At 43.1% G+C, this 16,471-nt stretch overlaps 1 protein-coding gene across 3 annotated transcripts in view; it reads left to right on the top strand.

The window, feature by feature from the left end:
• The window catches only part of RDX (radixin), a 50,974-nt gene extending 43,494 nt beyond the window's left edge, over positions 1–7,480 (top strand). The window contains exons 15-17 of one of the 3 annotated variants that reach the window (XR_008239003.1): positions 2,247–2,406; positions 3,081–3,162; positions 6,771–7,480. Coding sequence is in view for 2 of the 3 variants with exons in the window: in XM_052812967.1 (XP_052668927.1) it covers positions 719–773 (55 nt within the window). In the remaining variant the exon portion in view is untranslated. Of the gene's footprint in view, positions 1–718; positions 789–2,246; positions 2,407–3,080; positions 3,163–6,770 lie in introns of those variants that run through there. The other 2 variants (XM_052812968.1, XM_052812967.1) reach the window with 2 other exon arrangements.
• The last annotated feature ends 8,991 nt before the right edge of the window (positions 7,481–16,471 follow it).

The raw sequence follows: 16,471 nt of genomic DNA, 5'->3' as shown, positions 1-16,471 counted from the left end.
ATGGTGAGTTTGTGGGCTTTTTCACCTGTGTAACGCACTTGGAGAAGGCAGGAACAGTCATGTATAAATACATATACAAATTAATCTGCTAAGCAGCTCTCACATAAATTAGACCTCCTCTCAGGTGACATTCCATTCTATCTTGTATTTGTTTGGCCTTGCACTCAGTACAAGCACGTGACCCTTTTTGTTACTCCCTATGGCAGGATTGCTGTGATGAATTAAAACCTGTACTTGATACTTTTAACTGTGCCTATTTCTAGTTTTATACTTCTCTCCTCTTGGAGTTCTCCTGCTGAAGCATTAGATTTGAGATTTCTCACTTGTTAGAGAGCTTCTGCATAGGTATGTAACTTGAGAATATTGTGCTTGAAAGGGGAGGTAAGTGCTTTAAAAGCTGGGGTTTTTTTGGTTTTGTTTTTTTTAAATGTTCTCTTGAGGTGGAAGGAAAAGGATGCAAAATAGTGCCACTATTTCCAGGCCAGGCTAATACAATCACCCAGAATGCCTCAATGTGAAAGAAGATATTCTATCTTCTTGAAGTAGTCTTCTCTGCACATCAAAACCTACATTTTCTGTTGGTTGTACTCTTTGAGCACGTTTCTTGTATACTCTGTTTATTTTGTCCAAAATGGAACAAAATTCATGTCTGCTTTTTTAAACCCAGTTTGGAAAGCACTATTGTTCTTTTGCCTCTTTCTTAAATTTTTTTCTCTAGGGCTGTTCAAGTTACCTGCTTAAGCACTGTTGAGGAAAAAAGACGCTTGTTCTAAATGAAGTATTTTAAACTTCTGAGGAGAAAGTACCTCAAGTATGTTTTCTTAATTTTTTCTTAAAGAAAACAGAGATTAAAATGATTAGTTAAAACCTTTTGCTTTTGAAAGGGAACTTTTATGCAAGCTTTTTCCACATCTGTTCACATGTGGATAATCTAAAAAGTTGTTCTCAGGACTTTGGATTGGTTTCAAGAATCGGGGATTTTAAAAAGATGATGTATCCCAGCGGGATGAGGTGGTTGATGCTAGTGTTCATAAATGTACTTTCTGAATAAAAATACCAACATAAGAAAATAGAAGGCTTCCTTACGAAAGAGCAAAGTTCACTTATTAATAGAAGTTGTCTCGTACATATAACAATGTATCTTGGCTGGGTGATAAGATTTTCCTGGAAAATGTAGTAGGTGTCAATGGATCAGCATACAAACTGTGGTAATTTCTTTGACTGCCTCAGAGCATATTCTCTTGTCTGTGCTTAGAGATGGAGGGCACCTGCCTCCCAGCTGGAATGCTGTGCTGGCTGGTCAGCTGGGTGAGTGGCTGGGAGATGGTTCTGGCTGGCTGCTGTGGGACCTGCCAAGCAGCTTGTCCCTCTGCTCTGCTTCTAAGCAGGCCAATGCAGCACCTTTCCTCCCCAACCAATTGGTCTGCAAGCATGTGGGTTTTACAGGACTGGTTGTTTTCCCAGTTTGGGGACCCAGTCAGCAGCAAGGAGCAGCTCAGGGCTGGAAAGGATGGCATAATGGTGAAGAGTAATGGTAAAGGGCTATAAGGAGAAAAAAAAAAACAACAAAAACAAAAACAAAAAAAACCCAAACACAAATGTGAGGTAGAATCCTTAACTGGCCCATTTATTCACTTGTGTTGAAGACTCCTTTTCAGTGTACTGTTGCAGCATCCACAAATTCACTATGTGAGACCAATGATTTGTTTAGCAAATTCAGGAGCCAATTTGTTGGAGGGAGTTGCGCTTTTCATTTCATTGAGCTGAGTCCAGATCTATAGGCATAGGCCAGTTATCTGATTTTGTTTTTATTCATGGAGCCTGTCACTTGCGTTCACTTTTACCATCCGCAGACTGAGTTGACAAACTGCTCCTTTTGAGTGCAGTTAGAGAAACTTCGGCTTGTTTTGCTTTTCCTTCCTTCCATGCAAAGAGATTGCTGACATATCAAATGTGCATGTTTCATTTAATGTGAATGAAGTGGACTCACCAAAGCCCAAAAAGCCTTCCCCCCAAAACTCTAATCCCAGACCATCAAATTTCTTCACAAGAAGAGACCAAAATATTTGCAGCAGTGCCTGCAATATTCTAGATACTCAGGAGGAGATAGATTATGCCCACATAGCTCATGGTTTAGGGAAAGACAGAGTTAGCAAAGGGAAATGGAGCTTTTTGAATTGCTGGGATTCCATTAGGTGTTCATATTGGCTTTTGTAAATAATGCATCAGAGTGTTTTTGTTCACAGCAGTAGGCTTTAGGCAGCAGAAGAAACAAGGGGACATGGCAATGCACATCAAAGGAGGCGGCCTAGTCAGTGCAAATATTCCTAATGCACATGTGTGTAAGAGTTAATGTTCCCTGTGCTCTGGATAAGTGGATCAGGTGAAAAGAGATCAAGCTCAGAGGTAGGAAAATGGCATTGCCTTTTTTTTTTTTTTTTTGCTTGTTTGGGGCTTTTTTGTTTGCTTTTAAACTACCTTATTTACATGAGAGGAATTGCCATTACCTGAATATTTAGCTGAAGGCTTTAGAAAGCTTGCTATCCAGCACTAAAAGGTCTTGGAGTTCTTAAGGCCATGTGTACCCAGACAGGCCTCTATAATAGCTTGCTAAATTTCAGCAGAAGACGTCCTCTGCAGTCTGATAATTTTGCCTTGGAGCATTTCTGCATTGACAAGATAAGTTGTGTACATGCACGGTTCTAGCTGCCCCACTGCTTGTTCCAGCAACGCGAAACCCATACGTACCTATGTGAAACAGTAATCGCATGATAGGCTCCGTGACTACATATGCTGAACTCTGCGGGATCTTGTATCCAGTCTACAGCTCCCTGTGGCCTCAGCTTTCATGCTTCTTATTCACCCTTGGATTTCTTCATTAAACTTGATACAGTATTTAACTACTTAATCTATAACTTCAATAATATTCTACTAAACTGAGCTTCCAGTAAATGATTGACTACAATGTCAAATGTTTTCTTAAAATACATTATACTGATGAGTTGAAATAGTTGCACTTTACTTTTATTTAAGCAGCACTTCTGATTAATTAATAATCTCTATGAATATGGTAATTGCAGTTGTATTGCCAGAAAGAGATTCATTTGCATCGGGGCTGAGGCTGAAAACTTTTCTGCCAAGTGCACTTCGATCTTCAACAAAGTAAGTTGAGAATGCATAGGTAACATCCAGAATACACAGACCAGTCAATCCTGCTGCTGCTGCCTTTATTGCTGGGAACAAATTAATTTATGTTTGAGTGAGCAGATTCAGTGTTTAGGGATTTGCAGCAGGACAGCAAGCTTGTTCACACATCAGAAAAATTTCTAAAAATGATAAGAAATCTTCATATCATTAATTGGTACTTCTGCTGTATATTTCCTGTCCTTGATAGTTTTTCTTCAGTTTAAGTCACGTTTTGAATTCTTGGATTTCTTGTCTTGCAAACAGTGTTTCGGGCATCCATCTCGCTGCTGACTGCCAGTTGTTGTACTTCTGTACCATATAAAAACACAGCTTTTCCTCTTTGTTCTTTTGCATTTGGGATCTTACAGTGTTGCTTTCAAAGCCGGCGAACTCATCATATTTAAATTTAGAACTATTACTGCTACTTCCTGGAATAATCTTTGGATTAATCTTGGCTACATGTTCTCTTATCAGGCACACATAGTATATGCCACCTTATAGATGAAGTAGCTGTATTGAGTAGTTAATAATTGCTAGGAGCATTCTGGAGAACAGAAAATGTCAGAAAACAAGTATATTAATGCATGCAGAAAACTGGGGAAGATCTGAATCACAGCGTTTATACCCATGAGGTTCAACTTTGAGCCTAGCCCTAGTCACGCAAGGGAGCAAGTGGGAGAGAAATCCTGTGCTTTCGTTGTGTAGCTTATCTGTCTGTCTGGACTATGCAAGAGAAAGCACTGGAATAGGATGGCTATGCCCGCTCAAACAGCAGAGTAGTTGGGCACAACTGCATGGTGCTATGGCTTTGCTTTTCTGCACAACAGTTGTCCTGGATGTAAAAATACTAAAAAGAAAAAAAACTATGAAGTAGTTGACTTTCTTAAATGAGTCCACAGGAAAGTTATGGTCATATTCCTGCCTGGCTTCCAACCTTGTCTGCAGGTCACCCTGGTAAAAGCTGAACTGCTCTATAGCTTAAGTGCAGACACCCTTGTGGACTTAGGTATCCAGTGGTTCTTCAGCCCATCCTGACTTTAAGAAGCAGTGGCAGGTGTCGGGGGGAAAAGATCTCATACCCGTCTCCATTCATTTTAATACAGGGCTGTGAAAATAAATTCTGGAGAACCTTCTTTCTAGTGGTGGCTTCTGTATGCTTTGGGTGGCCCTTTTCACCTGTGTTTTCTCCCAGTCTTTGAACTGGTTCTTACTTCTTGCCTTGCTTTACTGCTGTTGGTTTTTTGGTGGGTTTTTTTTTTTTGTCCTTGCTAGTGTGTCATGTCATTTATTTAACCTGAAGAATAGATTTCAGTTTAGATCATTGAGAGCTTTAATGCAATTAAATAACTTTGTTTAAGTATGTGAATGCAAGTTTAAGACAGGGAAGGAAGATGTTGGATAATTAGAAGTTTAAAAACATTGTGGGGAAAAAAGCTTAAGCCTAAAGACTGACCAAAAGAACTATGTTGCATTAGCTGACTAGTTAGACTACAGGGTGAAAACAAGAGGCAGGCAGCTACGTACGGCAAGGTCGACTTTTTCTCAAACTAAATTTATGGTAGCAAAGTACTTTGGTAAAATTCACCAGGCTATTTATTTATTGATATTTGCTGGATTTTTTAGAGAGCACTGGAGAAGAGAATACCATATATTTCTTCAGTCATATTTTCTTTAATTACTTCTGTTGTGGCTCATTCTATCAATTTAAGAGTAAAAATGCCTTTTTCCTCCCCAGCTATTTTGTAAAATTGTGTTCTGCCTATGACACTGCAACTAGCTTTGCAGTCTGGAGCTTAATGGATTAAACTATTTTCTGAGGAAAAGGAAGTATCATTTGCTTTGCGTTTAACTGAGCGTGGTAATTTATACACATATATAAAAATATATATAGCATGGTTAAACTGGAGATTTCTAATATAGTATGTGGCATCAGGCCTTGTAATGGCTATATTAAAGTGAAATACACAAGTTGCTACTTATTTTTGTATAAAACTTTGATCTTTAATAGTTTTAGAAATCAAGCTTTTTAAAGCTAACTGTGTTTAAAAAATTATTTAAAAAAATATTACAGCATGCAGAGTAAATATGGTTCAGCTTTTTGTCCTTGATAGCAAAATTGGATCTATTTATCTGCATGTTTGTTTTTGTCCTGCAAAAGCCAGTTGTTTCTGAGGATCTCTTAGTACCAGGAGACATTTCACTGGTTTCAGTGGTACCTTCCCACTGTACAGTTTCACTCACTGCCAGAAGCCCGTTTCTTCTCCCCACCCCTGGCCAGGAATTGCTGTCAGCTTTTAAAACACCAGGGTAGTTTTAGTACTTCTGAATCTTAACCACATGTCTTATTTGCTTATGCTCAAGCCCTGGAAGTTCCCACTGACTTTCTGTGCCAGAAAACTATTTGTGTGGGGAAACAGGCTGTGGTATAAAATTCGACATGACATTCCTACGTGTTACATGCTGTAGCTGCACTTGTAAACGTAAAAAAGTGCTATTGAGGGCTTCTTACTTTTGAATAGCAACTGATGTCCTATGCTTACTGAATGACAAAGAGAATCTGGTAATTAAGTCTTTTTCCTGATTCCTTTTGAATAAAATTCTGATTTATTAATACTTATAGCTGAAGTGTTTCTCTAAAACAATGGGAAAGAGAGGTTTGCACTGTAGGAAGGGTGAATTTAAAATACTGATTATTCTTTGCCTATTCATGATATAATATATTAAAGGAAGTCATTCTCTAAAAGGAAAATATTTTTCAAGCCACTTCAACAATGAGTTTTCATTAAAATCAACATGGAAAATACACATTTTTGAAATGTATCTTCACTCGGGTAAATTTTGACTCATTGTAAAGATTTCCACCAGAGAACTTTAAAACTTTAGGAGAGAAATAAATTTGAGAGAGATTCTTTATGCTGTCCTTACCTTTTCTCCAAAACGCTCATGCAAGGCAACAAACTGAATAAACTAAACCCCAGAGTTTGTACAGCAAACGGCACGTGTGCTGTGCTAAAAAGATGTCTGCAATCATATTGGCTGTGATTGAATGTTCTACAGATATGTCCTATATTTGGTGTATTTATGCACAAGGCATCTTATTTCAGTCACCTTTGGGAGCAGTTTTAACACAGTCTTACCTATGTCGCACTCAGCTGTGGTTTGTGTCATCTGCATTAGCAAATTAGCCCTTTAAAACTACTCCTGGGTGGATTTTAGGTTAGGTTCTTTATAATGCTAAAATTTGTCATCAAAACTGTACTGGTATCTGTAAAAATTTGACTCTGGCATAGAAGAGAAGTTAGAGAGTCGGACCTGCTCTTCAAGCTGAAAGACAATGAAGATGGGTTCTGGGTGTCCTTGGGGGCCTTGGCCACAAGAACCATCTGTTTCTTAAATCATTCTTTTTCTGATGCTCCCTCATTCTGCTGATGTTTTAGAAACAAAATTCAGTTGGAGATTAAATTCAGAATAGTTACAGGGAGTGAAATAGGGCTCTTACAATATTGCTGCATATTTCTATTTATTGTTTTTGTTTAGTATCCTTTTGCTAAATCTACTTGATCTCTCTGTGTCTTTTTGTGCAGGTTACAAAAGTACGATCTCTTGCAGCCCTTAGGATAGGAACAAGGTAAAGATCAGCAGAAGACCTGGGGTCTGCCAAGGCCTGCTATTGTGCTTCTCTAACTCTGGACAGTTTACAGCGCTTTAAATTAGGTGCTGCCTGGTCCATGAAGAGTTTTTTGGAAGGACCAGAAGTGCTGTTATGACATTTTGTTAATGTTTGGTTCTCTCATGGTCTCTCTAAATCTTTCCTTTGTTGTCTTTTCCCAGGAGAAAATTAGCTTTTTGAAGTATTTAAGCCATTGTTCTTCCCAGAAAAACAGGAAATAATACTAATATGTTAATCTTTAACATGTAATGGGACGTGCTAGAGTGAAATGTGATGTGACCCTTCAAAGTGCTTGGAGGATCTTGTAGGCTTTGCCCACAAATGATGTAGTGTGGGAAGCCTGACTCTATATCCAGCCTGGGTAAAGTGAAATAAGAGTAGATACTTTCCAAGTTTTATTGGTTTTCTACACAAATCCTAATAGCCCTGATGATACATGAATAATGTCAGATAATTTTCTAATGTAAAACTCCCAATTTAATATGTCTGTACATACATTCCAGTGTAAGCACCCGTTGCTACTTGCCTTTTTGTACGCTAATAGGATGTGCATACTGTGTATACGTAACTGCGTTGAATTGTGCACCCTGCACAAAAGCCTGAATAAATGGGTTTTAACGTTAATCCAAAGAATCACTATTCATTTGATGATCAGTGTTGCTTATTGCTAGTGAAAATTTTTTTCAGTTCTCTGAGAAGTTTACTTCATTTTGTGGCACCAATCCAAAGTGGAGTTTCCAGGTAAATGTCTTGTCCTGTAATCAGGTAAGCCATGGGAGGCTGGATTTGCAAAGAACGGATCTTTCTTGAAGGAAAAGGTGGGAGCTGGTAATTAAGGAAGCTGATAATTAAGTAGATGGACCAAATTCAGCTAGCATCCCCTGGGAATATACCAAACCTTGGAAACACTTGTGTTTCTCACGGTGCCTTCTTGCACAACGGCCTCCTGCATTGGGAACCGTGCGGGTAGATCCATCGGAGGACTTAGATCTGAAACAGCGGCTGCCAAAGCCTTAACAGCATGTGTCCAAAATCATTAGCTGACAATTGCCCAGCGAGAGAGCTGCCTCAGCACTTTGCAAGCCTCCCACTGAACTGGGACGCTGCCTGGGTGCTCGCTGCTGTGCCTCCTGCGGGGAGCAGCTCTCTGACTTGGCCGACGGAGGAGGGGCTGTGTGCAGTGGGCTCTCCATCCTGGCAGGGTTTTGGAGACATGTCCCCCAGACCTCAGGACTGCGAGTGGGCAGGGTGGGCTGTGGGTCATCGCCAGCCTCCTGCTGAAACCCCTGCAGAGCCAGGGGGCTGCGCAGAAGGAAGCCTCCCTTGCCTCTAACTGGTGGCGGGTTACACTAGGGCACCACCAGTTGAAGCAAGACCCTGGCTCAGCCCTTGGAGGACAAGGTTTGGGTTCAGGATGCCGAGAGGAACGTGAAATCCAGAGCTGTGGGATTTCAGGGGCTGCTTTGCACATCTAGGCCAGCACCGGGGCGTCGGGACTGGCTTGCTCAGCACTTGGGCGATTCTTTTAAAATTGTTTCTGCAGCCTCCCTTTACCTGCGTCGCCCATGTGAGGGGTTGGAGATGCTCCTAGTGCTCAGGGGAACCAAGGCACAGTGGCCTCCATGAATCTTATCTCTAGCCAGATTTTCAAGTGTTTCTGCAATAACTGCCACTTTGAAGTAGCCTTCTCTAAGACTGTTTGCTTCAGGTACTAACAGTGAAAGGTAATAAGACCCTTTCATGCAAATGCATCTTCAGTACAACTGCAATATGTTCCCAAGGATTTTATTTACTGTTGTGCTGCCTTTGCTTATGTCTGCCTATGATGCTTTTTAGCTTCTGTTGTCAGTGTTGAAGTTCTCTGGTGGATGTCCTGCAGAGGGGGAATTGAGCAAGATGAAGTGTAAGGTACCCTAGCAGCCAGAGCTAAAAACAGAAACCTGAAAGAAAGTGATTTTGATGTAATGAAAGCTTTGGGCTCTTTTTCACTGCTGATGATAGCTTTGTTCAAAATGTAGCTGCTCTGGTCTTAGCTGTCACAGATCAGATTGGCTGCTTGTTGTTAGCTGGAAGGTGCAGGTTTGCATCCACTGCTGGTGGCTGGCGGGAGCTGGTCTGGGAAGGCAGCTCCCTGCTGGTGGCTGCTGGAGGACCTGGCCTGGGCACATCACCTCCTCTGCTGCAGCTGCTTTGTATAAGCTTGATGGCTGAAAATTGTCATGGTGTTCCATGCAGGGTGACAATCATGCCTGTGGGAAGACCACAGGAGGTTTCTCGGTCACCTCAGGGGGTGTCAGGATTTTGCCCTGGCGAGGATGTTGTTGTTGAAATAGCAGATTGGTATTTACCCGTAGGTAAAAGTCTGTCTGAATTATTGTTGTAGCAGAGTTGTATGGTGAAAAATGCTGTCCTGCAGGGAAGGAAAGCGTGAATTCAATCATGCCTGTGAATACCCAGCATGCAAGAGCAGTGCCTGGTCTGTAAGGCAGAAAGCAACTTGATCACCACTTGAAGTGGTGTTTTCCTTCCTTGTCCCCCTCGCCTCTGTGCTATTTCCACACTTGGTGGCTGGCCAGTGACTTTGCTGGTCCTTGTGAAAGTTCATCATGGGTTTTTCCTCTAATTTCACAAGTAGCCTTTGCATTTGTGGCTGCAGCAGGGTCTGGCTTTGAAAGCAGCTGGGCTGCAGCTGGTGGGGGGCAAGCAGGCACACAGTGGCTGGGGTGCAGACATCCTGGGTCCCAGGTCTTGGCCGCCTCGCTGCCCCAGCTGCGGAGGACAATATCGTAAACCTACATACATTTGGGGTTTTTTTTCCCAGTTTCTGTGATGGCATGACTGAAGCTCTGCTGCTGCTTTGCTTTCAGCAGTTGATGTGTGCTGGCAAGTTAGTGAATGAAAGCCTGCATGCCTCCCCAACACTGGCAGCCTCCTATGGCAGTGCTTGCTGGCCCTCAGCAGGGGGGTGGTATCCCACTAAATTAGTTTTAAATGTCAGAAGAAAAGGGTGGGGTGAACAAGTTAACTTTCATTAAAAGTCTGATCCAGGTTTAGAATAGGGTAGCAGCCCCATTTCCTGGCAGCACGTGGCACGCTAACACTTGCCATTTTTATCATGCTGACATTTTCCTTTCTCTGAAATAGTTCTATAGATGTAGCCCGTGCCAACCACGAGCAGCTCTGCTGTGTCCTGTGTGCACAGAGTTTCAGCATTAATTAAATCGCTTTGTTGCAGAAGGAGCCAAGGGAAACTCATTTCTTCTTGTTATGTTTGTTTGTTGATTTATTTCATACATCATCCCTCTCTGCAGTTCCTGGAGCATCTGCCTCTCCTTGGCCATGGTGACTGTGATGATACCAGGGCAGAGCCTCAGCCTGTGAACACGGGGGGCAGGTTAGTGCTGAGGGCCACTGTGGTCTGCACCCCCCCAGAAAAACATTTAACTGGGTCTGAGCCCCAGCAGGTCAGTGGTTATAGTCAGTCTTCAAATAGGTGGCTCATGCCAGAGTCACCAACAACTGCTGGAGCAGCAAGAGCTGCTGCTGTGGTCTGTGAGGTGGGGGAGCAGGTAGGAAAACACACTGCCCGACACAGGGAGTTTTGCTACTGAATTCAGTTCTTTCCCCCCCAAGGGAAAAAAAAAAAAAAAGAATATTTCTATTTCTGAAATTGGCAAAATATAAATTAAATCCATGTTTGTGCGTACCTGAAAGCTTTGTATAGGTGGATGAAAACCAAATTCCTTCTCCCTGCCTCCCAAGCACCCCTGGCAAGACCCCAATGCAATTTTCCCCTTTTCAGGCTGCATGTCACCCAAACCACTGTGACAGCTCCGGTTCCAGGGTGCAATTGGGGATCTCTGTAAGGTGATTTCCTTAAGGAACCTGCCTGGCAAATGCTCATCTCCAGCTCCTTATCTCCCACACTCCTTTTGCTTATGCTTCACCCAGCTCATGTAAATTAATAGCAGCGTTTGATTTCTGTTGTACCTACCTGCTGCTGTTGGCAAGTTCAAGGGGGGGCAGGGGGAGGAAAAAAAAAACCAACCCTTCCTGTGGAGGCCATTAAATAGAGTGACACCAGGAACATCTTCTGCATACCTACCACGGGGTGCTCTTGCATACCTCCCAGTACCCAGCTGTTGGTCCTGGTGAGAGTGGGGCACCCCTGCTCCTCTACCCACCCCCAGTCCTACCCTGTGGGACTCCAGTGAGGACTGGTCTCCTGGGTCAAGCTGGTCTTAGGCAGATCCTCCTCAGCCTGGAGTTTCTCCCAAGCTCTCCTTGGAGAGCTTTGTGGGTTGGAGACATCCCCAGGGATGGGCAGAGCGATGCAGGGCAGCAGCTCCTTCCTGCTGGTGGCTGTAGGACTCCCTCTGGGAGCCTGCGGTGTGGTTGAGAAGGCGCAGTGAAACAAGGGTGTGCGATAAACCTGATCGGTGCAGGAAATGTCAATCATTTTCAACACTGCTGCTGCTGCTTCTGCCATGCTGGGTGTCTCAGGTGTGGGTCCTGAACACAACTCCTCTGTTGTTACGCTGAAGAGCAGATGATGGTGGTATTTAATGCATGTGCTCCTAATGTGCCCAGTTCCTTGCCAGCTTTTCTCTACAGTCACAGCAAACCTTTGGAGCAAAGGGGGCAGTTCACGTACTGGAGCAGAAAATCTCTCATCCATTTCTTCAGTGCAGAATGAGCTCAAAGATCCTGCAAGGCTGGAGAATGCTGCCCGGAGCAGCCAAAGTGATGCTTTGTCCTGCTTGGAAATGGTCTTGCAAGGAGCATCCCTGTGTGGTTGTACAACAGCCTCTCTTGTAGCTCCTCGAGACAAGGTCGTGCGGGTTGTCTAGTTCAAGTTTCAGCTCCAGGATGACTGACAGAGCCCCTTCATCTCCAACATAACATCACTTCAACCTGCATCAGGAGCCACTGTGATGCCTGTCAGGCTCACATGGACTTTTGATAAAGCCATCACAAGAGAAATTTGTAACCTTCAAACAGACTCTCCAAGTGGGCCTTGTGTGATGCAGGCAAGCAGATCCTCATGGGACTTCTTAAAAACTTGACTGCACAGGGGAAACTCGCTTTCCTTGGTCAGCCCAAGGGAGAAATCGGAGCTACGGAGGAGAGGCCTCAGGCAGTCGTGTGACCACCATCCAAAGAGACCAAGCCAGATTACACAAGCACCAGCAGCTCAGTGTCTTGAGCAACAAAAAGGCTGGATTTGGCATTCTTGAAGCAATCTCATAAAATGAAATCCAACCTGTGCCAGCAAACCACCTATGAAGAAACCAGCATGTCCAGGGACGTGCCAAATCACGCTTGCGGCTTTGCAATTCCTCTGAATTATCCAGCATACTGGTTTCCTCAAAAAACAAGGAATGAGCACAACTGGTAGTGGCTGTGAGGTCTCACTGAAGGGGAGTTACAACTGGGAATACTGATGTTTAAAGCAGCTCGGTCAAGATCAGCACTTCTACTGCACTTCCCTCAGTGTTTAACAACACTGCCACTGATGAGCATACTGTATGGATCTTTACTTCTGTGTGCTGCAGTGGGCTGAATGCAGCATCACAACTATAAACATAAGCCCTGAGTTCAGTAATTATGCAATTTTTAGGGCACTTGCAGCCAGAAGCTGGGCTCTGGAGGTGCTTGCCCCCCTCAGGGGAACGAAGAGCATGATGGTCACCCAGCATCCCCCACCAGGTACCATCCCACAGCTCAAGAGCAAAAGCTGGAGCATCCTATGGTCGAGAGTCAAACAGGGAAGTCAGCAATGCAACCAGGGAAGCAGCAACTATCTTTCTTTCCTTTATAAAATAAATAACTTCAATGTGCTAAACAACTAAGTGGCAGAGAAAAGTTATAATGTGTTTATTAGATTTTGTACTGGGCTTATGACCCAAGCTCTGGATGTGCTCCAGGCCCCAGGCTTTCTTTGCAGGGACAACAAGCTGATGGTTGTAGTTGGGCTTTGGACATCCACCCAACCCTACCTTCTGCTCCTCAGATCCTTGGAGTTGCAACTCTCAGCTTTGGAGCACCACAATGTCAACGTTATCTCCTGCCTGCAGTTTGCTTCTGCATCAGAAATGGATGAAATGTGTTTTTTTTTTCTCTTCCCTTACCCTAAGCAGTGTCTTCAAGAGAACAGTGACTTGCAGGAAAAGCAACCCGTCTTCTCCTTAGCTCATCTGGGTGGAGGCTGCTGGTCAAGCAGAGGAGGATGGGCCCTTTGGAGACATGCACATAGGGTCTTCAGACAGTGCTGCTCAGCCTGATAAATACAGCAGAACTAACTTGCACCTCTGAGGCCATAAAGTGAGTCCTTCCTGTACTTGTGCTTTGTGGGATGGAGCCTCTGCCCTCCAAAATTGCATTTTCTTGCCAGGTGAGTAGTATGATACGATTTCTGAAAGTGTAAGGGAAAGTGTGCAGACCATGCTATTTAATTAATTTCCTCATCTACTGCAAATAATAGAAGATTTCTGGATCTATCATGTGGAGTCACAACGCAAATGCTTTAGAGAGAGACTTTTAAGCAGCTGGCCAAAGAAACTGATGGCGCTGTGCAGATCAGCAGCCAAGGAAACCACTTCAGGTCATCGATCCATCTCCTCCTGCTGGAGACATCATCATCCACCCTGAGCCTTCTCTCTGTTTACATACACAGTCTTTGCTCAAGCTCCAAGCACTGATTTACTGAAAAGTAGCTGCGACAATTCAAACAGAAAAAAATGATGTATGTCCATGTGGCGAGCGTGAAGGCTCAGCTGAGCTGAAGGCAACGGGAGCGCCTGGGCCAGCAATACCCCAGCCTGACTTCTGACAACAAGGCAACAGAAGTGCTCAGAGTCCAGCAGCAGATCAGAAAAAAGCACTGCAAGCACAAACCGGTATGTTAAGAGACCAAGCAGCCTCACTCCGGCGCTTTGCAAAGGAACCCCCCTCTGAAGCCACGCAGCGTACCGGGGGTGGTGCAGGCAGCACAGGTAGTTCCTGGGCTGGGACCACCTCACCCCACGAGCCAGGGAGCGCTTCCCTCCCTCCCCTCGCATTGCGTGCACGCAGCTTCCCATCGCTCCTCTGCTCCGCTGCCGATGGGATCAGTCACGGTTCGTGCGCACCATGATGAGTTTTGAGATCAGCATCCCCGGAGGTACATCGCTGTAGTATTTCCACCCAGCTGCTGGGGAGGGACCGTCACGTTTCACTCCAGTGCCTCCCTTTGCCCTGAAAGGAGGCACAGTCGCATGATGCGCTCAGGCTGGATACAGTAAAACAGCAGATGTTCACAGCTGTGCAAAACATTCGCATTAAGCAAATTACCAGTGGTCACAACTGATGAAGGGCAACACTATGGGGTTTTTAGGCCAACTGCTCATTCCATCTGCACCGGTATCTCCCCGCTTCGCTCCTTGTGGCAGGGCTGGCACGCTGTGCCTGTGCCCGTGCCTGTGCCCGCATGTAGGGCTGGAGAGGGAAGGAACGGGGTCCCAGCAAGTTTGGCATGCTGGCCCTAGCCAGGCACTGCAATCTGGCAAAAATTCAACAGCTCCGTGTACTCTCAGTAGTCATTTTATCACAGCTTATAGCAGCTTCTGCTGTATCTTTGCATTCATCAGATGATAACTATTCTATTCTAAATTCTATTCCATTCTATTTACCCCATGATATTCAGAGCTAGGCCACTAATAATTACACAGTGGAAGATGAATAAATGTGTAGCAGTACTTGAAAGGAGACCAGGTCCACTGGCACAACATCTAAATCCAAATTCTGCTACTAAATGACTGATGTGGCTACTTAACCCCAGAGTTTTAGTTTTCTTAGTAAGCAAACTGAGAGGAAACAGCCTATTAATTACAAATTACAACATTAAAAATGAACAGACAATCTGTAACCACTTATATGTTTGAAACTCCCCGAGTAAACTTACTGAAAGTGAGCAGTTTTGTTGTGCAGACAGGAACACAAAGCTGTCTATAACTCACTGCTCTTGAGTTTTTTTGTGGTTTGTGGTTGTTTTTTTTTTTTTTTATGAAACAAAACCAGCCCATCAATAAGGAAAATGAATCTTTATTTTTTTCTCTAAAAGCAGAATCCATGTACATTTTTTTTTTTTGTATGGTGTAGAAGGTGGTTTTAAGATGTGAATAGTCACATCACAGAAATAATACAGAACAACCAGTGAAGGAATGAAGAGCCAGTTTGACAATTGCTTTATCAAGTAGTCCAAACATTGTTTTTAACTAATGTTTTTGCTGGAGTGGACTTCAGGACAGTATTAAAATCTTACCTACTCAACACAAGTACAGAGATAACGAGGGGGAAAAGAACTACAAAACACAATTATTGCTGCTGTATCTGCATTTCTGTTTCCTTGCAGGATGTTCTGTAATATGCTGGTAAAACAGTTCTTAAATATCAGTTTCATTAAGAATGTCATTCAGATAAATAAAAAGTAACCAACCAGCCAACCTAACATGGTAAATTAGACTTCATCTGAGACCAAAAGAAAAAAGGAAGTTCTACAAAAAGTGGAGCGGTTTTGTTTTACAAGGTGAAGAGTAGATTGTTACACCTTTGAAACACTGAAGATGGATGTGCTTAAATATCTAAGTAGATTTGGGTTGTAGGTGGTCCCAACAACCACAACATGCAATCCCGACCGAATGACCTGTCAGCACCAGTGAGATCTCCCCTCCTTCTGGGAGCAGGCGCCTCCCCAGCTGTGCTCCAGCCTAGCCCTCCCACACTTAAACACACACCAGTTTTACTCTGGGCTTCTCTAATGACACTAAAATTAGCCCATGCAAGTACTTGGGCTCAAGTCAGGCATACATGTAAGTGTTCAGGAAACTGGGCCCTCCAACATCTACTAAGTCCAAGAGAGGGGACGAGAACTATTGCAATTTAGCTTAAAGAGTAGACAGAGTAATAAACACTTCACGCACAAGTTATGACAACCCTTTAAGATCTGAAAATGGAAGCTGGAAAGTTATTTAAAGTATATTTGTAACTATGAACAACACACTGTATTTGATAGTGCCTTTATAAAGATCTCCTACATACTTGACATGTACCAGTGTATTACCTTGTAATGCACTACAAGGAAAACCCAGCATATGGCAGGATGATTCACAGGCAAACAGACATTTCACATGTGATTAGATTACTAGATCACCAGTTTCTGATGAAACTTTAAGATATATGAAAAGTATTCAAAAACATCTAAAGATAAAGTCTGAACATCTCTCACATTACCTAGCAAAAGGTTAGCTAGAACAGTCATTTAACACAGATGATTTTAGGATTAGTTACATGGTTAGTCTAAACAATGTGCATACGCATATTTAATTTGAACAAAAGTCAAACTATACTTCTCTAAAATTTACAAAGTATATAAAACACATGATTTGACATTTATAAAACCTCAGCCCTTTTATAAAAAAACAAAACAAGGCCATAGAATTTTAAGTTTAAATCTATTGTTTTTTCCTCTTGGCAGTTTTAGTTCCTATGATAAATAAAAAATATAAACAGCACTCCACCACAGCCTTATAATGCAAGGAATAAATTAGCAAGAGTCACACTGTAAATCAAAATAAA

This window comes from Harpia harpyja, chromosome 17 (assembly GCF_026419915.1).
Source record: "Harpia harpyja isolate bHarHar1 chromosome 17, bHarHar1 primary haplotype, whole genome shotgun sequence".
NCBI lineage: Eukaryota > Metazoa > Chordata > Aves > Accipitriformes > Accipitridae > Harpia > Harpia harpyja.
Note: the sequence above shows the minus strand (reverse complement) of the source record. Positions and strands in the feature narration are given on the sequence as shown.